This window comes from Lepidochelys kempii, chromosome 2 (genome assembly GCF_965140285.1).
Source record: "Lepidochelys kempii isolate rLepKem1 chromosome 2, rLepKem1.hap1, whole genome shotgun sequence".
In the NCBI taxonomy this organism is placed as follows: Eukaryota; Metazoa; Chordata; order Testudines; family Cheloniidae; genus Lepidochelys; species Lepidochelys kempii.
Window position 1 is genome coordinate 233,328,918 of NC_136381.1, and position 24,108 is coordinate 233,353,025.

At 41.1% G+C, this 24,108-nt stretch overlaps 1 protein-coding gene across 13 annotated transcripts in view; it reads right to left on the reverse strand.

The window, feature by feature from the left end:
* The window catches only part of NEBL (nebulette), a 455,293-nt gene extending 438,347 nt beyond the window's left edge, over positions 1 to 16,946 (reverse strand). For 3 of the 13 annotated variants that reach the window (XM_078851827.1, XM_078851828.1, XM_078851831.1), the window contains exons 1-2: positions 16,521 to 16,942; positions 15,005 to 15,099 (exon numbers count right to left, since the gene is read on the reverse strand). In XM_078851827.1, coding sequence (XP_078707953.1) covers positions 15,005 to 15,099; positions 16,521 to 16,589 — 164 coding nt within the window. In that variant the 5' untranslated portion in view covers positions 16,590 to 16,942. Of the gene's footprint in view, positions 1 to 15,004; positions 15,100 to 15,270; positions 15,360 to 15,795; positions 16,179 to 16,520 lie in introns of those variants that run through there. The other 10 variants (XM_078851823.1, XM_078851822.1, XM_078851830.1 and 7 more) reach the window with 7 other exon arrangements.
* Positions 16,947 to 24,108: the final 7,162 nt, after the last annotated feature.

Sequence of the window (24,108 nt, forward strand, 5' to 3'; positions counted from 1 at the left end):
GTGGGACACCAATCGCAGCGCTGTAATCGCCATGGTGTCTACACTGGCACCGCAGTGCTGTAGCCCCAGTGCGGAAAGCTCTACGCCTCTTGTTGGGGTGGTTTTGGTTTTAAGAGTGCTGCAACAGTTTCTGCGCATTAAGTGGCTTGGCAGTGTGTACACCTCGGGAGTTACAGCACAGAAAGCCACTCTACTGTGCAGAAACTTGCCAGTGTAAATGGGGCCTTAGTGTAGACACTATTTACACCAACAGGAAGCATCACAGATGAGAAGAGTCTTAAAGATAGATTTGAAAGAGGACAATGAGGTGTTTCTGCATATGTGTCCTCTTATGCACAGGGTGCAGCATGGCAGAAAAAGTGATGGTACTTGTTTGAAAGTTTACCAGTGGCTGATGAAGGCTGCCAGAACAGATGTGGCATTTTAGGGATGATAGGTAGTGTAGGGATATGCAATGAAGGTGAAGAGTTTCCCTCCTTCTGGAAGACAAGGAAATAGATTGATCTCTGTGATTATGTTGGATTTTTTTTTTAATCCCACTCTCTTTTGGATCTTCTTCCTGCAACTCTGAAAAAAATGCTGTTATCTCTATAAAATCTGTTTAACATTCCAATCAGATTTCTTTTTTGCTTATGCTTTCTATATACAGTATCATCCTCCATGGAAAAGACAATCTGTTATAGCCGTTTGCCCAGTAATAAGGAGTTCCCTGCTGATGAACCAAATAACCCTTAGAACAGCAGCAGGGTCATCAAAATTAAGCAGTTAATCACTGCTAAGAACACAGATATGTTACTCTCTTAAGCCTCTCCTCCCCCAAAGATAAGAACTACAGGTAGGGAAAGTCTTCAAAGTGAGAGATTAGTGCAAGTGGGTGGTTACAAGACATCATTGGTTTGGATTCAGATGTCTGGATGTGTATCTAAAACTTCTGAGCTACTAAATTAAGACAGAACTATTAAATAACAATTCTAAAATTTGCCAGGATTCACACTGTACCCTCTGGCAGCTATGGGGTCTAGCAGAACCCAGATTATATGCAGCATTTGGCAACATTTTCCAAAGACAATTCTCAAATTATGTCCTAATTGTTATTAATGAATGAAGTCAAAATTTTAAATCCAAACCAGCCAATGTATTATAACCTAGAATGGTACTTTTCTCATTGCACTAAAATAAAGTTTAAAATGTACCTGAAATTGCACAAACAATTGGAAAAATTGTAAGCATAAATACAGTCCAAAGTTTCACAGTACTGTCTTTCCCCCTCCTTTTCTTTTGTCCAAGTTTTTCCCCTTCACAGAGACGTTATCTTGTAATTATGAAATTGAAAAACTTTGCATGGTGTATGTAACGGACAATTTAAAAAATTATACTCAGTCTAATACTTTTGAAACTTTCTATGAACTAAGTAACTTTCAATGGTTTATCTTATTGGCCTTGTTTTTAAAGAATAGATGCCCATGGACATGAGGAGTTAACAGGATTCTGCCAGTCAGTCAACAACTATTACTCCTGGAGGAATTCTGCACCACTGTGCAATGCAGAATTTGTGCACAATTAATGTTCTGCACAGAATTTCCTTCTTCCCCTCACAGAAATAGGCTGCAGAGCTGCTGGTCACCACTAGGGGCCAAAAAGAAAAGGAGTACTTGTGGCACCTTAGAGACTAACCAATTTATTTGAGCATAAGCTTTCGTGAGCTACAGCTCACTTCATCGGTGCCACAAGTACTCCTTTTCTTTTTGCGAATACAGACTAACACGGCTGCCACTAGGGGCCACTGGATCTGGCAGAGTCCATCTCCCCAGCTCACAAATACAAGACACTGCCTTGGGGAGGGGAAGGAGGGCTTCCCGACAGCTGCAGTTCCCAGAATATCCTTGAAGGAAGAAGGCAGCATGCAGGAAACTCCACACAAGCCTGGGACTCAGCATCAGGCTGTTTCTCCCTCTGGATCCCTGGGCTCTGGGGGGGTAGGGGATGCAGGCGTCTGGTTGGGGGAGGCTGCAGCTGGACTCCGGGAGTAGGTGGTGTGGGTGTTTGCAAACCCCAGCCAGGGGGACAGAGAAACAGGAATTGGGTTGTCGTAAGGGTTTCTTCAACTCTCTACTCCTGAGGGCAACTTTTTTGTTGTCTATATTGTTAGAGACATAGTTGCTGACAGGTATTTTGAAATAAACTACTCAAATAACTGAAACTGTTGTGATTATATAGTGTTATTTTAAATAAAATATGCAGAATTTTGCAGAATTTTAAATACTGTGCACAGATTTTTTTTGGCATGGAATTCCCCAAAGAGTAAACTGTGAGAACTACAGCTCAGCTGGATGAAACAGGTAAAGAATGAAGGAGACTGAGGTTTCAGTTACACTAGAGAGCTGTATCGGTGCAACTGCGCCAAAGTAAGCTCTCTAATATAACCGCTCTAAGATGACAGGAGAGAGCTCTCCCCATTGTCTTACCTACTCCAGCCCCAGCAAGCAGCGGTAGCTATGTCGGTGGGAGAAGCTCTCTCACTGACATAGCACTGTGCACACCAGCACTTATGTCGGCGTCACTTATGTCACTCAGGCGGATGGGTTATTCACACCCCTGAGTGACACAGGTTATGCCAAATTAAGCTGTAGTGTAGACACAGCCTGAGTCAACCAGAAACAGAGTTCATCTATTTGTTTCTACGTTTTCTTTCAGTTTCACTCATCCTTGTCAATCTGGGTCCCAAAATTAAATGTCACAACTCCAGTAAGAGAGATGAAGAAGAGTTTACTCTTAATAGTGAAAGATTTACATGGAGATTTAATTGTGTTTTCAATTTCTCTTACCAAACAAAGAATTAGAATCTTAACATCAAAATAAATGGTGTTCGTGGTAAATTAAAAGCCATTACATGATCCTGGTTAAAATATTACCTGTTATCATAAGACCCCATTCAGTCAAAGGCCAGAAAAACATTTCCAATTTGAAAAAGTTAGCATTTGCTACTCTTAAAATTACATCAAAAGGCTGAATAAAAAATTGTATAAAATAAGAAAATTTTATAACCTTAGCTCCCTTCCCACTCTCTGTGCGTGCACACACACACACACAATTTTTTATAGAACTGGAGGGGTCTGTGCTTTAGGTTTCCTTCAGTAGTTTTCCTTCAGTCTAGTTTACTAGGATTGTTCATCCTTTTTATAGATTTCAGTTCATATTCTGTCTAAAACTCTCCATGATATTTTCTCTTATTTAACCTAGTTTCACCTTCACTGTTCTCTCCCTATTCCCGCCAAAAAAATCTGTAGCAAGGTACGTTAAAACCTGTTGTACATGCCACCCACTTGCTTCAATGAGTAGAGGTACTTGATGGGGGGAGCAGTGAAAGAGGACAGTCCCAGGAGCAAGGGAGGGAGACACTTGCTGAAGGATACTAGGTAACTCCTCTTTTCGGGAGTCTCTGGTACCCACTGGCCAGTTGCAGGAGAGGGGTGCTGACTGGCCAACATTTCCCAGTATTTACTCTGGAGCAGGAGCCACATTGAACGTCTTTCAAATCCATTCCAGCAGCCCCACCCTGAACTAAGAATGGGAATCTGGCCCGACAGATGCTGAGAGTCTAGCTGATCACTGGTTTGCAAATCAGGAAGGAATTCTCTCTCCCATCGACCATCTGGCAGAGGACCAGGGAGTTTTTTTACCTTCCTTGTACCACCTTCAAGCTACAGTAGGTTAAACAGGAACGCAGTACTGAGGTACTTGGATTGCTTTGTTAATTTTTCACAGATTGTGGCCAGTTTCCAGTGAGGTTAAAAGGATAAAATGAACAGTTTCCAGAAGTAAAAGACCTAGGATTTTGGTGACGGGCCTTAGGCTCATGGGAGAGGGTAAGACCTTGTGGCCCTCGTGGGCCAAGGTCCCCACCCTTCTGCACCACCTGTCCCTCTCATGGCAGGGGAAGATGCTAGGACTCGGAGAGAGTGGAGTCCTGGTGAGTTAGTTTGAGGAGAGCCTACCCCGAGTTACAGGTTATATGGTAAGGAGCCCTGTAACCATCCACAGTGGAACTAATTAAATGCGTGGTATAGGAGAGCATGCGTAATGGGCAGGTAGCACCTCTCCCGTGTTAAAGTTTCATAAAAATTGCAGCCTGCAGCTTAATTCTATGCATATGTTTGTTCTCATTTTGCCACTGTGTCCGCATCAGCTATCTTTGTCTCTCTTTTCTGGTATTCTGAAAAATTCATACCGAATATTCAACGTGAAAAAGGCACATGCAAATATGTGAAACCCTCAGATCCTTTTTATTCTATACCAAGGATTTATTTCAAACATATCTCCAGGGGAAAGGCTACTGCTTAAATTAGTACTAATGTCTCTTGCTCTGTATTAAACACCATTTCTTTACTGAGCAGTTTTTGTTGGTGGTAGTCACAATAATAGCTCCCTTTCTTTTGAATATCCTGACAAATCCAACCAAGAATTCTAATACCCTGGCATTCATGGATCAAAGTAATCATTGCCACACAATGTGTGAACACTATTTACTGTACTGAATACATGCCAACTTTCACTGTTTCAGAGGGCTATTCTCTACTTTTTTCTTTTTAAGAAAAAAAAAAATCTAATTCTACTACTTTGTCCCTCCCCAAAGTTCACATAAACCCAGTGTATTTCAATTAAGCTTAAAAGCAGGGCCCCTATTTTTTTCTCCCTTATGATCCACATTTATAGGTTAAAATGTTGGCGGGAATGGTGTTGTGAGCACCCATTTCTTAGTTTTTTCTGAGTAAAACTGGGAAAAAACCAAACAGCTACTACAAGATCATATAGTCTTCTCATTTCCAGAAAAAAAAAACCAACTAGTACAAAATTACTTTACCTGTAAAAGTTAAAACAGTATGAATTTAGGTTTCATTTAAAAAACTGGCATCAAACCAGCACACCTATATGAAAAATGTGGCCATGGAGAGCTTTAGAATGTAGAAGGCTACATCCCAACATTTGTCCTACCAAGAAAAGAAAACTGGTAGGAATCTTTGGCAACTGTGAAACAAAATCTAAAAGATAAAATTGTCCAGAAACTGTAAAGCTATTTCCTTTGTTTAAGAAATACTCTGAAGTGATAACTATGTTTTCTAGGTAATCCTTTGCAACAGTTCGTATGATCATTGGCCAAAAGTCTCAACAGTATTTTTTAGTTGAAAGCTATGCTATGGATGTTCCTCACCAACCTGCAATACTGATAGTATATTTTCATTCCTTCCTCAAACTTAAATTATATGAGGCCAAATAGCAGGTCATGCACCTCCACTGCAACCAAGAACAGAAGATGGATTTTATTTTTTGAGTTTCTACACTGGATTCTCAACTTCCATGGTTCAGAGCACCCTTATCAGCAACAATAAAAAAGTTATTTAGGCAACTAACCCACACCCTTCAGTCTACACCAATACTCAGAGAAATGATCTGTTCACTTTTCTCAATGTCAAGAGAGGAAGTGTCAGAGTCGAAAAAAAGATTGACTGAGCTGTAAACTAAAGGAGTAAATTTCATTGGACTTGTAGGTTTAGGTTTTGATGGTACTTACGCAGTGAACTAATGCTACTCTGGTGTTCAGGAACTCACTCAATGCATCCAGTTGTATGTACGTCTATTATATGAGTCACTGCCTAAAAACCACTAAATCTAGTGAGGTTCCTGTAAGTGTACCCCAACAATTACAAATACAACATTATTTATCAGTAGCTCTGCCAAGATTGTGATCTATCTGGATCTTCATGGCAAGAGGTTTCCAACGACATAACAAGTAAATAGCTCTGCATATTTATTATCACTATGAGACGATCACCCTGATTCTGTCATTTTCCATTAACTTCATTCATTTTGAAAACTCAAGGGGACTCAAAGTTGGAATATTTTCCTTCATGCATAACAGAACACAGTTTATCATATCATTCAACATTCCTGAGAAAACTTCTTATGAGACAAAATATCGGCACTGGAGTACAAAGCACCACAACGGAATTGTCAACAACCATATCAATACAACAATAAGGATTTTACAAATGTGACAAAGATGAATTTAAAAGACACTTAGAAAAAAAAACAAAAAATGGGAACTGAAGTGGTCTAGAATTTTCAATGCCCATGCCATCAGGTGACAATACCACAAGCAGAATATACCATCAGACATCATACAGGAATTACAGATGTTCCAGTTTCTTCCACTTATCAATGTTTGACTCATTCAACTAAATGGATCTGGAATTACAACAAAAGTTCCTCTATTTTTATTGCTCTGCTACCTAAGTATTTTAGAAAACACAACTAAGGTGAATCTTGATCAGTCTCTTAGCCCTTACTTCCCACAGTTACACTTGATGAGAAACATTAAGCTTCTACTGAGTATCAGCACAGGGAGAGATACTGGCAAGCAACAGAGTTCTTACCATTACTGAAATTCCTGCTCATATTGTCCTAATATTCTCTCTCAATATCCACATATTGCTAAGAATTTTCACTCTTCTTCCTGTGATTACAGCTCCTGAGGGACTCTGTTCCCTCTCCCACACACACGCACACACTCTTACTTACCTGGGGGGGTGGGGAGGAGAAGAAACTATCTACATCAGAGGTTTTCAAATGATGCCCACCCCCCAGGGGAACTAGAGGGAAGGCAAACGCATCTCCACCCTCTGACTCACCTCAGTGGGCCACCCAGCCTGTGGGTCAGTGTTAACATCTGCCAAGCCGCAGCGATTTCCGCTCCCAGCAGCCTCCGCACCCAGCACTGGCTTCTCCCACAGAGACCATCGCACACACCTTCCGCCATCCTGAAAACCCAGGGGGGGCAAGGCAGATATTGGTCCTGCCCCACCAGTGTAGCCTTGTTGTAAGGTAGAAGCAGCTGTGACAAAGTTCCTCCTCTGCCTTGGTGGGTCCTGCGCTTTTTGGTGGATTTGCTCACCTCAGAGGTCCATGGCAGCCCTCAGTTTGAATGGCAGGTTTGAGCTTCTCGCAGAAGCGGCCACTCACCTAACCTCATCACTGGCCAGCATGGGGGGAAATGGAGAACAATCTCCACAGTCTCTGTTGTCAGGCCAGATCCCTTTCCAAATTAGACTTTCCCTTCTGGTGTTGCTCACAGACCAGGTTAACTCCTCCTGTGTCCGATCAGGAGTTGGGGGGGAACCCGGGCCCACCCTCTACACCAGGTTCAAGCCCAGGGCCCTGTGGATAGCAGCTATGTCTCCTGTATCAGCTGCATGACAGCTACAGCTACAACTCCGTGGGCTACTTCCCCATGGCCTCCCCGCAGCACTTTCTTTATCCTCACTGCAGGATCTTCCTTCTAAGGCCTGATCACACTTGCACTCCTCAGTACTGCAGTAGCACGCCTTCTCACTCCCTGATCCTTGCACACCCTCCACTAACTGATGGGAGGTCCTTTTTAAACCAGGTGTCCTGATTAGTCTCCCTGCCACAACTGATTCTAGTATGTTCCAAATTGGCTCCAGGTGTCTTAATTAGTTTGCCTGTCTTAATTGGTTCTAGCAGGTTCCTGATTGCTCTAGCGCAGCCCCTGCTCTGGTCACTCAGGGAACAGAAAACTATTCATCCAGTGGCCAGTAAATTTGCCTTTTACCAGACTCCTGTACCCCACTGGTCTGGGTCCGTCACACAGCCCACTGTTGAGGAAGCATTGGTTGTGCCACTAGTAAGTATCTGTGTAACAAACTTACAGGTGTAGATAATTTAATTAAAGTTGTGCTATGGTCTCTGTTAGGTTTATGAATAGGCTATCAAGCATACTTTTGCATGTGTCTATTTTTGTCTCAGTGGAGGGGGGGGACAACCAAAAATTTTAACTCAAAGGGGAGACTCAGCTCAAAAAGTTTGAAAACCGCTGATCTACACACTCTGATGACCAAAGACCATTTGAATGTTGAAAACTGCGTGTGTTTATTCAACCCAAAGCACACAGAAAACACAACTGCCCAATTTACAAGACAGCCAGACTCTTAAACAGTATTGCTGGAGTAAAGTATTAGATATTGTGCAATTTGCAGACCTTCATAAAAATACAATTAATCTGTATAATGTTACTTATTTGCCACAGGGCTGTTCTAAATTATGCCAGCTTCTAATGGAACGCTGGGGCAATTACATCAACTGGGAAATTGCTGGAATGCAGCAACTCCAATCATAACTCCTACACTAGCGGAAACTGGTAGGAGTGGTGTAGGGCTGGCTACCCTGTCTCTATACAAGCTGGAGATTCTTCCATGCAGAGGGGAAACTCTCAACTGCCCATTTGGGGCAGCTCTCCAGACCCTTTGCCCCACTAAAGGGGGTATGGAACATGACCCAGAATTGGGACCACAATCTTCCTAAAAGTTTCAAGTGTCATTGAGAAGCTGGAGCATTATTCCTGTTTTTCTATTTCTTGTACTACTGTGAAGCTGATGGTTGCAGAAAATGTTTTGAACTTCACAATATCCCTTAAGGATCATGTCTTCTTCAACAAGTAGTGTGCTGAATACTCATACGTCAGAAATTTAGACCTGTACCTAAGATGCTCTCATCTTTTCCATTTTATTTCCATAGTTTGAGCAAATGGCAAAGGCCTCTTTTGTCATACTTTTCTCTTCACTGCTGAATGCCATCAGCAGCAAGTTGGACATATACTCTGTTTTCAAATTAAGACTTTATAGAATTAAACAGGAATGCATTTTTTCCCTGCATGGAAGCTTGTAGATATCAGGTTATTTGTAACATTTGAACAAATAGTTTGTGTTACTGTCAACAATTATTAAGTTCTTCCTTAATTTTCTCCTCTTTCTTCAGTTACAGTGGTAGCACTGGACCTACAAGTTTAAGTCTGTTTCCAGGACATAGGAAGAGCTTCAGTAATTCCTTTGAACTGTTCATTTTGTGGTATATTGAATACTATGTTATTAGCATAAAAAAAGGTTAGCAACTTGGTAAGAAAATGTAAATCTTTGTCTTTCAGATGAGATGTGGAGGGAGGAGGTGATTGCTAGTTGGTTTTTTGCATACTCACCAATTGATTTTTGCCATTTGGGGATGGCTGTGACTAACGAAGTTTACTCCAAAATAAAGCTGATGATCAAAAGCTGCTAGAAGACCTACTATAAGAAATTACATCATAATATCAGCTATTTTTCAATTATGACAACAAACAACTCTCATTTGCAGGATCAAACTCAATATTCTGTTATTTCACTTCACTAAGCAATTTGATCAGGAAGAATACAAAGAAACTGGTTATCTGGACTCTTTCAGAGCAGCACGGATCCTCTCTTGCTACTCAACTCTTGACTATTTACATTTTATTTGAGAAGAATTACCCATTTTCATTACTAAACGTCCATTCCATTTCTTGGTTCCTATTATTTCTTTCAATCTTAGGCATACAGAATCAGAAACATATAGCCTAATATTTGGTAATCATTAAACACTAATAATTAATCAGTCATTTACAGTTGATCAGTAGCTTTCACTTTCATTACAATTAGAATGAGAAACAATCCCCTAGTGAATTCAATATTGAAAAATAAGCTTTATCTAGAACCATGTTAGGAGATATAATGGCAACTTTCCAGAATTTTCCTGACTATAGGAAATCAAGCCCTCTGTAGTTTCACATTCAATCCCCCATATACAAAATCCAGTGACAGTGCACTAGCTATACAGTGACTATATGCACTAGCCACACCTCTCTCTCCAGTTACCAATTAGTCCCATCCACTCCCCACTCTATGTAAGCATCTAGATAGTTCTATAACTTTATATTGCCTCCCAACAGACATTACAAGAACCTTAACAGTCTCATCTCTTCCCTTTAACTTTGGCTCCTAATATTTCTAATACCAAAATCTTTCAAATATATGTTTGTATAAATACTTCAAAGAAACACGTTTAAAACCAAGGTAAAAATCTAGAACACCCAATGTACTGGTGTTTTTTCTCCCTAGCATAAATAGCCCATACTAAGACTGATGTCGGTGGATTCTGATTCCACAGGAAGTTATATAAATCAGTCCATATGGTAGCCATCATGAATAAAAACATTAATGAAGTTGTACTGTGTGGAGATGAGTACACGTTTTTAGATGCTGACCATCCTGGAAGGATTTATCCCATCAGTAACGTTGGATGCCTTTGGCAGAACGATATAACTGGTCTGCATAGGTTATAGCTGTTTGTTTTGTTAATTTCTACAAAATCTAAGACATGTTTTGTTGGCTGAATTTGTCAAGCAGGAAGCCTGTTTTCATCACCAGGGTATAGCTCATGCTTAAAAAATGTGTGTGTTTCATTTTCTACAAGATAAAAATGCTTTGCATTAAAAAATAGTCTCTTATTTTGGTCTGGTGAAAGTGTCTGATAAATTTCTTTCTATTAAATTAGGTAATGTAAACCTAAGTTACAAAACAAAAAATAAAAACAAACCTTGGAGATTCATTTTTTAATTCTACACAAATGAATATTTATAAGAATAAGTCACCATATCACGATCACAGAGGATTCAGTGATTTAACAAGCTTAAGAACTATTATGTACAACCAGCTGCTGCCAAAATGTTATTTACTTCCTAACACCAACTATTAGGTTATTTAAAGTTGTGTGGAATCAGCACTGTGTTTGTACAGAAAAAGGTAAGATGGGTTTTCTTCCTGTGGTTACCATATATACAATAAGCAATTTTATAATACTTTTCATTTATAGATCTTAAAACACTCCACAGAGAAAAGTGTCATTAGCCACATTTCACCGATTAGGCACAGAAATGTTGAATGACTTGCCTGAAGTCTCTCAGTGCACCAAAGGCGGAACAAAATTATAACCCAGATCTGACAATCATGTGCCCCATGTATTAGACACCCAAAAAAAAAAAAAAAAAGTCTTACATGTAAGAGAGTTTGTAGAGGAATGTGAATTGGGTGAACTGAAACCTTAAATACTATTATTATATGTATTATGGTAGCACCTAGAGACCCCAACAGAGATCAAAGCACCATTTTCCAAGCACTGTGCAAACAAACAGCCTTGGTCTACCCGTAAAATTTAAATCAACTTAGCTACATCACTCAGGGGTCTGAAAAATTCACATCCGAGAACCATAGTGAGCCGACCTCCATCGACCTATCACTGTTCAAGAAGGTGGGTCACTTACACTGAAGGAAAAAACCCTTCCATCAACATAGGAAGTGTCTATACTTTGGCATTAAAGCAGCAGAGCTATAGAAACCGTGTGCCACTGAAACACCCATTGTGTAGACGTCCACAATAAGGAACAAAGACCTTACAAACGAAGACTCTGTCTACAGTACAGCCTATGTTAGCAAAACTGATGTTGCTCAGGGGAGTAAATATTCCACCCCCGAGTGACATAAGTTACACCAACATAAGCGGTCACGTGCATAACACTATGTCGTCAGGAGAGCGTCTCTCACCAACACAGCTTATGCTGCTCACAGAGGTGGTTTTTTGCGCCGATGGAAGAGAGCTCTCCCATCAGTATAGAGTCTTCACCAGACACACTGCAGCGTTGCAACTGTATCAGTACAGCTGTGCTGCTACAGCACCATACATATAGACGTATCCTAAATAAATAAGACAGACAAAGGGTGGAAGAAAGGAAGTGGTAGCATCCCCATTTTACTGATGGGTGAACTGAGGCAAAGAGCTTACATGACTTGCCCATAATCACATAGGAAATCTGTGGCAGAAAGAGACAACTGAACCCAAATTTCAAATCCCGTCCAGCTCCTTACCCACAACACAGTTCTTCCTTTCATACTAATAGCACATCTAAGCATGGTGCAGGCAAAGTTCTCCTCTCAGCTGTTGAGGAATTTTTGCAGTAGAGTTGCTCCTTCAGTAAACAACATATAAAAGGAATTTCAGGTACATAATGCGAGAGGAACATAGCCTTGACATCTCTGCTGGTTCTAGTACAGCAGGAATTATCCTTTCTATCAACATGTCCTGATCACAAGAACTGCATAAAATCATCAGCTAGAAATTAGACAGACCACTAAAACAGATTTCTTACTTGTCTATAAAAAATGTGAACTTTGTATGTGTGCTTAGCTGTGTTTTATTCCAAAGTGTACTGAATTAAACTATTTCATATAATCTAGTCCTCCCTGGTCCATTAATTCCCTCCATTCTGCCCCACCAAAACAAAGCATAGTTTGAAGTCAACACATTGACAGATCAGTATCTGTTACTGTTATTTCTAAGGGAAAATGAAGTTGGTTTCAACAGTTCCATTTCTTCAAGTACAATAAACAAGTGAAATGGGTAAGAAGAAAGGCAAATATCTGCACAATGGAGTGGAAAATAAAGTTCAAAATACAGTGTAGCTAATACATTAACTTAGGAACTAATAAAGAGGCACTGAAATTACTGAGGCTGTATGCATTTTGACTTATCTAAATGAAAAGTTAACTATGGCTTTCACGCCTATTAAATGGTTTTAGTGTTGTTCTTCCATTAAAATGATTTGCTCATAATTCTGTACTTTTTCCTATAAATTATACTCGTACTGATGGATGGCCTCAGTTACTTGTCTAGTAATAACTACTTTTGTCAAGCACTTCCAGTAGCCAAGTAAATTTACATTTGCAGATTTTATGATCAAGCAATAATTGACCCAACAGGAGTTTCAGCTGTCTCCTACTGATGAACACTAAAGAAGGTAAATCTCATTTAAAATATTTATATTAGTGTTACTTAACTAAGTAACTTTAATTATGTGATCAATCAGATGTAAGATTCAGGAGTCAAAAGGTAATAATTCAAATAAACAAACTACATTTTCAAAATACCATTTTGCATTACATCAAACTGGTGTCTCATTTTTCCCTGAAAAGTATTCAACATTTGTTCAGACCAACATTTGTTACTCCTATTAAAAATATTACTCTGCTTTACATGGTTCAACAATAAGACATATGCAAATCAATACTTTGAGCATTTGCGTAAAGTAATATTCACAAATCCACTACAAGTTTGACAAAATTTAAGAACAAAGATTAGAAAACTTTACAATCTCAGAGTACTCACCGTTACGATGTTCTTACATTATTTTTACTAATTCAGCTCTCATTTTCTGAATCATGATCTTCCATATTATACATACTAGCTCCTCCTGACTAATTTGAACAGTGATTGTTACATAATTCTGTTTTTTAAAAAGGGCAATAAATTCCTCTTTAAGGATCACTATTACATGCGAAGTTTATTACATCGGCTAACAGGAAGAATAGTACCTTACATGTTAGTAGCACTTATTCTTCTCACCCCCCACTCTGAAAGATCTCAGCATGCATTAGACTGCACAGAAGAGCATCACTTCCCCAACTGAAACGTAGGCACCTATGGCATGGAAATACTGCACCTACCATGCACCCACGGCATGGAGGAATTTTCTGTTGGAGAGTGAGTTATTAAATATAAATAACCAATTGAAACTACTTTGGAAGTTTTAAGTGAGCAGAATACGAGAGTTGAAATGTAGCCATGACAAGGGACACACAAAAATGTGCTCTTCCAAGAAGTACCAAAGTATCATGAGCTCTGTAATGACCACAAGTTATATGGGTCTCTATTTCAGACTTCATCCAAAAGACAAACACTTCCAACAGCAGAGGACGATCCAGAACCATGCTGGGGCATTGACTGACTCAAAGGGAAGTGTACCACCTACTGAATCATCACCACCACATCCTGTAACCCTGTTTTTATCCTGCAAGTACTGATGAAGCCTATACATGTGTAATGTAAGAGGTCTGAGCTCACAGTGCAAGGTATAATCCTGCAGGAAGAACTAGAAACTTAGGGATAGGAAAATAAATTCCTAAAATGTGATTATACACACTCAAAGGAAAATCTTCAAGGTTTGGCAGCAGAGTAACAACATTTACTAAAAATCTTCATATTTTTATAGTACACAGGGATTTTTACATTTTTAAATGATTTTATCATAGAACAGAATAAGCATTAGCTAGTTACAAGTTATTGGACTGTTCTGTATGGGTCCATAGTGAAGTGTTACACTGATGAAATAAAGCTTTTAGGACAATACTTTTTTGACAAATATTTTGTGTATTAATACTTTTGGCATGGAAATGATCACAATATGAGCATATTCTTTAAAGGGACATTAAGGTCAAATTTGGTCCATATTTTACCAAAAAAAATAGACTTTCAAAAAAGCAAAGAACAAATGTTTCCAAAGCTTAAAAAATACACACTTGCATGTACCAAGCAAATGTTAGGGCGTGGTTCAAACAACAACAGGAACATATTTTATATACCAAAATGTTCCCTTATAGTATTTGCAACCCAAACACAGAAGCTCTGTACTAGTTCATTAGAACCAGAAGATAAGATTATGGTCAGATTCTGGTCAGACAAAAGTGAAGCTGACTAAGCTATTTTGGATATCAAAGCTGAGATAAATGCAGAAGGTAAGCAGATGGCAAGAACAGCAAAAAGTAAAATGAATTTTTAAAGTATCCAGCTTTAGTAAACCAAGGTGTTGTTTGAACAACAGAAATAAGGATTTTTACCCAAAAAAAAGTTTTTAATTTTACAGTTCCCCAGTAAAATTCGTACCAGAAGTGAAATTTTTTGTATCTAAAATATTGATTATAGACCTAAACATGCATGGAGCTCTGTGTGGGGGAAATCTCTCTATTCTTGCAGATTCCCAGTGAAATTAATGGGGTTCAGCACACTCATTGCAGAATGGTGTTTTTATGGAGAAATTTGATATTACAGCATATATATTAAAACAGTCAATAGAAATGGTGATCTTTATTAAATCAAAAGATAAATTGCTGCTTAGGACTGCACATCCACACCTATGTAATACAATTAACCAACTTTTTTAAGCAATACAATTCATGTTTGTGCTCTGATACTCTCCCTAACCAGCTAGTTTCTCAAATGCATTTCTGCAAGACTTGACATTTATTATACTTACGCATTGCAATATGGTTTCTTTTCATATCCTTTGTAGTTGTTCATGTTTAAAGCCATTTTGCAGACTTCACAATGGAAGCATCCTTTATGCCAGTACTGTAAAGAAATTTAAATGATAGTTAATTAAAATATTGATGTTTCCAGGGCTAATTTTTAAGTTAAAATTGTATTTAAATACTTAGCCTAAGTCAATATTTTTGCAAACTAGGAGAGGTTTTTTACCACTAGAACATTTAATAAGTATTTCTGTAAATTAAAGTGTTCTACCTTTTTATGCAACTGTAAGCACTTCTGAAACAACTCCAAATCCCATAAATTCTCTAGTAAAGTGAACGCCAAGATCTCAGCAGCTTAACCTTAATGGAATTATTTTAAGGACAACTGAAGCAGAATGTTCACATTTTGATTAGTACAATATCAATAAAATGTTTCTAAAAACTGTCAATAGTACATGGATAAAACCACTAATTAATATGTTGTTGGTATACTAAATATAAACTACATTTAATACACAATAGTATTTTCATCCAACAGCTGCTACTCCCTTTCCAGGGTGCGTGGGGGTGTCAGTCTGGAGCACCCCTCACAGTCTTAATGCTTGTACACTTATGAAATGACCAGGCTTCATGTTAACTAATATTAAACAGGAATAATATCAAGGGAAAGGTCATCTCTCTTGCCCTGGTGTGGTTTAATGATCAGTCACAGCAGAACTGCTGTGTGATATGCTGTTGAAGCATCTCAGCTGTGTCAACCTGGGAAGAAATATGCTATAGCTCACAGGGGTTTCACCTTTGAATATAACTTCCTTTAGGGAAAGAGAAGAAAAGGACTCTATGATCTATTCTCCAAAACGCTGTCCTCTTACAGGCATTAGATTAAGGGCTGTAGTCTGAAACAGTCATAAAACCCTGTTGTGCTTGACTGGTGAACGGGCATTTGAATCTTGGTCTCAATTCTGGGCTCCCTAGCATGTATTCATAGCAATGCGTCAGCAGCGGCAGTGCTATGACATGCTAATTACTATCTGCCTATTTCCTTGCGATTAGGAGAGGAGCAGATTCCAGCGCAGCGACAGGCAGAGGTGCGGTACGTTATTTGCAACCTGCAGGTATTGTACTCTCTCCCTGTTTTGTTTTAAGGCACATCGGTTGGATCCCTGCAGCAACAGCCGAGCTCCCCGGAAGAAAGGGATACTATTGCGCCGCTTCTCCAAGGCGACTGCCCCCCTCCCCCTAGTGACTAAACATTAACCCTTCCAAACAGCTCCCCCTCCCCCACACCCCCAGCACGGGCGCCTGCTTCAGGGGCCGGTTTGCTGTTTTCCACTCATTTCAGACGACGTACTTATCCCAGCAGGCAAAATGGTGATACCTGGGGGGGAAGGGAGCACATCCCAGTGACCCCCTCTTGGTCACCATCCTCAGCCCCCAGCTCACCCATCTATCACCTCCTCCCTTGTCCCCGCGCCGCGTCCTCCCCCCGTGCCCCGTCCCCCTCGGCGGGGCGCCCAGCACCTTATCCAGGCAGTTGACTTTTTCCGTGGGATAGACGACTTTGCCACAGCGGGCGCACTGGGGGTTCATTTTTCAGGCTCCTGGCGAGCGGCGGCGGCTCTGCAACTGGCCCCGGCGGTGGAAGCAGCTCCCGGGAGCCGCTGTGGCATCCCCGCCCCGCGGGGGCGAGAGGGCAGCCGAGCCGGGCGTCCTCAGGGGCGGCGGGCGGGCGAGAAGGTCATCGGCGGAGGCGCTGCTCCAGCTGACTGCAGCGCGGCAGCATGGGCGAGTGGGAGGGAGGGGAGCCCGTGTCCCCCGCCTGCCTCCACCCGCCTCCTCCGCTCGGTGCCTGCGCTCTGGGCTCCCCGCGCCGACGGGCTCGGTGACTCACGCTGCTCGCAGCTCCCGGCGCCCTTCGCCGCGCAGGAACAAGCCAAGCCCACCAACGCGCCGCAGCGAGCCAGCCCAGCCGGCGGAGCGCAGCCGGGGCGCCCCCGCGCGGCGAGGGCAGCGGCCGCCGCAGCGGGGCGCTGCCCGCCTGAGGCAACCTGCTGGGCGGCCGGAGAGGGAGCGGCTGACAGAGACACCCCGGCTGCCAACAGCGCGGTCAAAGACCCTCAGCTGCGCCTGGGAACGGGTCGCTGGGGTGGGCCTCGCCCGCGCCCCAAACGCACCTGCCTCAGCCCGGGGGAAAGGCTGAACGCGCGGCTGCTTGGTGGCATTTCATCGTCATGCCCAGGGTTGCCAACCCTCCAGGATTGTCCTGGAGGCCCCAGGCATTAAATATGTCATCTAAGGAAACCTCTAGGAACCCGTCCAACCAGACTTGGCACCCCTAGTCCTGCTTCGTATTTCCATAACCCCATTCAAGGGGCAACTCAGGGCCCTTTACAAACTTAGACCCAGAGCCTGAAGTCAGAGCCCCACCAAGGGTGCCTTAAGTCTGGGTGGAGCTGCTGGATCAGGGCACTAATTATAGTGTGACCATCTCCAGTGTCTCTAATCCCCTGACTGGGGTGGGTGGAGGCCAGAAATTCCCTTTGGCAAAGGAGTCTGAAATTGGGAAAGATGGCTGTGTTTTGAATTGGAACAGAACTCAAACATTTGAAAATTCCCCCTGAAGGAAAATTTTGGGGAGGATGGAGTCATTTTAGATCCGTTCACTCATGGTGGTTTGATTGCAATTTTATTTCATATGATCAGTACAAAAAAGGGAAACAAAAAGTCATTTCAAAATGAAAAAAATAAATGTTTCCTTCCCCAAGTGTAGAAATAGGACATTTTGGCACTGTCAGAACTTTTGGTTTTTCTTGAAAATGAAATTTTGACAAAATTGACACAATTTTGTGAAGCATTTTGCTAGAACTGCATTTTCTGACAGAAAATGGTTCTGACAGTTTTTCCAACCAACTTTACACCTGACAAAAGTATGTCAAGCTGTATCAGGATCAACACATACACTTGGGTTTCCTCTTCACTATCTTATACCTCCCAGCTTTTCTGGCCTCACTTTGCTGGTCCTTACTCAGGTTGAGTAGTACTTATGCATATCTTTAGTCCCATCAAGTACTCATGTATGGGAGTGAGACTGGCAGAATCAGACTCAGAGTAGGCTTTAGCAATTTATTTTGATCCAATCGTTATTAGTGCTTGAGGAATGTTATGGCAAAAGTCTTGTGTTTTTGCCTTGAACACAGTCCTCTTTAACAAATTGGTATGCAAACCATCCCAACAGGAGCACTTTATCCACTGCTGTGCAACCATTTCTGGTGTGAAGTACTACAACTCTTCAACAGTACAAAGCAGTACTCCACATTGTGACAAGAAGTGAAGATGAAGTATATTAGGTAGTCAGAATGAAATCAGCTAAACTAGAACTTGGCTATAACTCCTGGTTTAGCAGCCCAACTCTTATAAAAGGGGACATGGGATCCTTAATAAAAGAGATTGTACATTCACCCCCATCAATTGTTTTCAAGCATGGGAAGTACTGCCAAACAAATTAAGTAAAATTCAGTTTTATACTGTTCTAAATAGATTCTTACCAATTATGAGGTCACAAATATCATTAGCACTTGTGGCTTATGATATTGGGTTTCTGTCTCCTCTAGCTGTAAATACTTTAAACCCAGTAAGGTAAATGTGCAGATGGTGTTTCTGCAGAGAAAACAGATTTGTAGAAAATTGTGAGGGTGAATACCATCTAACTTTCTTGGTGCAATAGAAGATGGTAAACTACAGCCCAACTAGTGCACCACTCCTGAAATCTGATCTGTAGGTAGTGATACTCCCGATCCTGAAAGTTCAAGAATCAAAACTGTCTTAATTTAAATGTTTTACAAATTCTCATCTATAAAATGGGTAAATTATAGTTACCTCTCCTAAGGTAGAGGCATGAGGCCTGCACAGATCCACTGACTGCTGTTAATGTAACAGCTAGAGCTAGGAGTCATAGTCTTCTGGCTTGCAAATCAGTGCATGTTCCTTAAGGTGACCTGGTATTGCATAGAGAAGGGTCCCCTGTGAAAATCATGAAGCGCTCCTACTTGCAGTAAGTTTGCAAAAAATTAGCAGCAGTGTAGACATTTCTGCCTGCACTGAATCCCATAGAATGCAATGGAGTTGTGTTTGGGCATAAGGACCTGCCCTTGCAGATCACAGTGGGGGATAGGGACCTATGTTTGCAACCTGGAACATGGCTGCTTTTCTGCTGGGGCAGGCAGTTCTCTATAGTTAAGGCCATTACTGACTTTTTTCAGGGCTTGGAAAAATGATTTTTTCATTAATTCTTGCAGATTTTAATCATGGTTTCTGAAAGTAAGCTGAATGTGGTTTGTCCTGACTTACATGTGCAATTAAACTATTCTGCACTACTTCAGCTGTGCTCACTGTCATCCTTGGATAATTTTCCTGCAGTAGAAAGCCTATGGAGGTGGTCAACAAAACATCAGTAGATTAAATACTCAAGAGGTTCTAGTCTAAAAGATTGTAAAAACTGACATTGGATTTATTGTTAATGATACTGGGTTTCTATCTTCATATCAAATATGCTTCTTTTACAAGTAAAAGGTTGGGACTACTTGCAGAGTAAGGTACTACACTCAATATAAGGAGGGCAGAATCAGCCTGTTATGTACTTTAGCCAATATCCAAGCCTAACAGGTATTTTACAATGTGTAGAGAGGAAGATAGTCTTGCAGCCAGATTAAGGCCCTGAAGAGGGAATATGAGGTGGAGCCTTTAGGTATTACTATAATACTGATAAATAATGTTGGAAAAGACTTTGCCGAAAGCTGTGGCTATACTTAACTATGTGGAGAGGACAAAAAAATGAAACTCACATCAATGGGCACAGGAAAAGCCAATCAGTTTTCCTCCCTCTGTCTGAGTTTACTTTTAAACACATCAAAAGGAACTCCGCAGAGTTCATTTCCAATAGAAACAATACAACTTTGACATGATTCTGCTTAGGGCTGTCTGGGGTGCTGTTACAGAAATGTGCATTTAAGTTGTCCACTAGGAAAGCATTCACCCTTAATATACAACATATACAAGGGTCAGAGGAAATATGTTTCCAGCTTTGGTTCTAGACAAGCTAAGCTTAGAGGCTCTGTTTTCATAGGTAAACTGCAACAAAAATCACACTGTAGACACCATTATTTTCTGTAACATTATTCCAACAGTATGAATCTATAGAAAAATCTTGATAGATGGTTTTATAGATTGATAATAGTGCTTTCTATTTAACTCTTGAGATGAGCAAGGTAATTCTAAAAGTGGTCAGCCAATCACCAAAGTTTATCACAGGGCCTGATCTGCCACTTGAGTATTATGTAAAAATGGACACTACAGTTAGCAACAAGAATAACCTTAGCATAGCATGTAAAGTAGTACTAATGGTCAGGCAATCACGTAGAGAGTCAGCAAGCACAATAAAAAAAATAAAAATTACATCTTAGTAGAACTTGGTACATGCCTCTATAGTACAAAATAGACTGAAAGGAGACAATGTTTTTCAGAGCAATTATAAAGGGACAATTCCATTATTTTAGGTATGAAGGAGTGAGAATTTCCTTTTACTCATGGGTCTCTCCTTTTCCACTTTCATGAACACTTGACTAAAATGTTCTCCTCAGATTCTGACACAAAAAGAGATTTGGTTCTTACCTATGACTGCAGGGATAAAGCAACTGAAATATGACCTAGTAAGAAATTACTTTGGTCACCTGGAGCACCACCTTGTTAAAGCAGAGGATTGTTAATACTCAGCTCACTTGTCTTGTGCACTGTTGGCTGAACCTGAAATGGCGCATTTACAAATTTGTGAGGATAAAGCATTTTCAAAAGTTGTGTAGGTGAAATCCCAATGTGTGTGCATCAAGCAACAGATGGGCACAGATTTGCTTTTCAAAAGGGAGTGGCTGGACATGCGTAGAGTACATGCACACCAATGCTTGGGTGCACACAAACAACTGGGACAGCTGGCATAGGCTCAGGGCTAGCCATACAAAGATGGTTTTCAGAATTGTGCAAAGGATACTGTGTTTTTGGCAAGCACAGCCCAAGGACATAGGCAGAGTGGGCCTCCAGCCAGGAAGCTACATTTACATGCCTTTTACCTGGCACATTATGTTTTATAGAGCCCAAACTATGCAACAGCAGTTAACATACCATTCACTAGCATATGCTAAGGGGAACGAAGGGAGTGCTTACACAACCTTTATATTAAGCCTAAATGGCATGTAGTTTTAGAACCCACAGGGAATGAGCAGTGTGAACAGGTGCACTCATAGTATAAACAAATGTATCTTCTACCACCACATAACAGCCATACTGTCTCAGATCAATGGTCCATCTAGCCCAATATCCTGTTTTCTGACAGTGGTCAATGCCAGGTGTTTCAGAGGGAATGAACAGAACAGGTAATTAAGTGATCCATCCCCTGTTGCCCATTCCCAGCTTCTGGCAAACAGAGGCTAGGGCTACTTCAAAGCATGGTTGTGCATCCCTGCCCATTCATAGTCTTGACTTTCATAACATCCTCTGGTAAAGGAGTTTCACAGGGTGACTGTGCACTATGTGAAGAAAAGCTTCCTTGTTTGTTTTAAACCTGCTGCTTATTCATTTTATTTGGTGACTCTTGTGTTATGAGAAGGAGTAAACACTTCCTTATTTACTTTCTCCCTACCAGTCATTATTTTATAGACCTCTCATATGCCCCTTAGTCATCTCTTTTCTAAGATGAGTCTGTCTTATTAATCTCTCCTCATATGGAAGCTGTTCCATACCCCTAATCATTTTGTTGCTCTTTTCTTTCTTTTCCAATATCTTTGAGATGGGGCGACCAAATCTGCACACAGTATTCAAGATGTGGGCATACCATGGATTTACATGCGGCAATATGCTATTTTCTGTCTTATTAGCTACCCCTTTCCTAATGATTCCCAGCATTCTGTTAGCTTTTTTGCCTGCCACTGCACATTGAATGGATGTGCACAGAGAACTATCCACAATGATTCCAAGAGCTTTGAGTGGTAGCAGCTAATTTAGACCCCATCATTGTATGTCTAGTTGGTATTATGTTTTCCAGTGTGCATTATTTTACATTTAACATAGAATTTAATCTGCCACTTTACTGTCCACTCACTCAGTTTAGTGAGATCCTTTTATACCTCTTCTCAGTCTGCTTTGGACTTAATCTTGAGTAGTTTAATCTCATCTGAAAATTCTCACCTCACTGTTACCCCTTTTTCCAGATCATTTTGATTATGTTGAATAGGACTCGTCCCAGGACAGACCCCTGGGGAATATCACTATTTGCCTCTCTCCATACTGAAGACTGACCATTTATTCCTACCCTTTGTTTCCCCATCTTACTGATCTATGAGAGGACCTTCCCTCTTATCTCATAACTGCTTACTTTGCTTAAGACCCTTTGGTGAGGGACCTTGTCAAAGGCTTTCTGAAAATCTAAGTAAACTATTGTTACCTCAATTTCCCTAGAAACCAACCCAGGGTTACACTTATATTGTTTTATTACGATGCCACGGTTGTGGGGGGGTGTCACTCACACTCTCACTCATGCTTCCAGGACAGGCACAGCACTGGAGATGTCAGGATTTTTCAAGGTAAGTGTTCCACAGCACAGCAATGGATGGTGTGATGAAGGTAAGTCTTCCTGAGGCACAATGGAATGCAATGCGGCCAACCACTGGCCAGGCGGTTTGGGCAAAGGGCCTTCACGGGAGGTACAAGCTTGTGAGTGCACTCCTGAGCACATGGCCCCTTCCCCTTTTAAGGACCTGCTCCTCATGGCCTGCAACTAGAGATGAGTTGGCTGCATCTGGTTGGTCACACTCCACCTCAGACAGTGTCCAGGCACTGCCTAATTGGAGTCCCAGACACCTTGTGTACCTAGGAGCTCTTCTGATCTTCCAGCTGTTCAACCAGCCCATTCATCCCATTCCCTGCATTTCAGGAAGGAGGGGGAAGGGGAAAGCCACTTCACAGGTATTCAAAGAGGGAGAGGAGACAAAGTGTGGGGGAAGTGTAACTGAAAAGTTTACAAAAAACTTAAGGCTATGTTAACAATAACTGAAGTTACAAAGTCTGCAAAAAGGTTGCAGACCTTAAAGTTACAGATCTTACAATTGCATTTGAGCAGAGGCTTTACATAACTATCCACTGGATCCCTCTTGTCCACATGCTTCTTGACCCCCTCAAAAAATTCTAGTAGACTGGTGAGGCTTGATTTACTTTTACAAAAAAACATGTTTACTCTTCCCAAAAAATCATGTTCATCTTTGTGTCTGATAATTCTGTTCTTCCCTATAGTTTCAACCAATTTGCCTGGTACTGAAGTTAGGCTTACCAGCCTGTAATTGCTGGGATCACCTCTGGATTCTTTTTTAAAAATTGGCATCACATTAGCTGTCTTCCAGTCATCTGGTACAGAAGCAGATTTAAATGGTAGGTTACATACACAGGTTATTAGTTCTGCAATTTCAAGTTGGAATTCCTTCAGAACTCCTGGGAGAATAACATCTGGTCCTGGTGACTTACTGTCTAGTTTATTATTTTGTTCCAAAACCTCCTCTAATGACACCTCAATCTGGGACAGTTTGTCACCTAAAAAGACCAGCTCAGGTTTGGAAATCTCCCTCACCTACTCAGCCATGAAGACTGATGCAAAGAATTCATTTAGTTTCTCTGCAATGACCTTATCTTCCTTAAGTGTTCCTTTAACATCTTGATCATGCAGTGGCTCCACTGGTTATTTAACAGGCTTCCTGCTTCTGATGTGCTTAAAAATTGCTGTTACTTTGAGGTTTTGGCTAGTTGCTCTTCAAATTCTTTTTGGCCTGCGTCATTATATTTCTGTCTTCTGGTGTCTGTGCCTTGTTGTGGTGGGACAGCTTGTGTGCTCTAATGATCCCCAGAGTCTGTCAGCGGGGCAGGGTTTTGCTCCTGGTAGGTTCAACCAGGCCAGATTGGTCTGTGTGGGAGAGGCCAGACAAAACAGACACCCTGGTCCTCCAGGTTGGGGGTTAGGCACAGGGCTAAGAACCCTGTCCTGTTAAAAAAAAAAGATGTTACAGAAACAGTGATG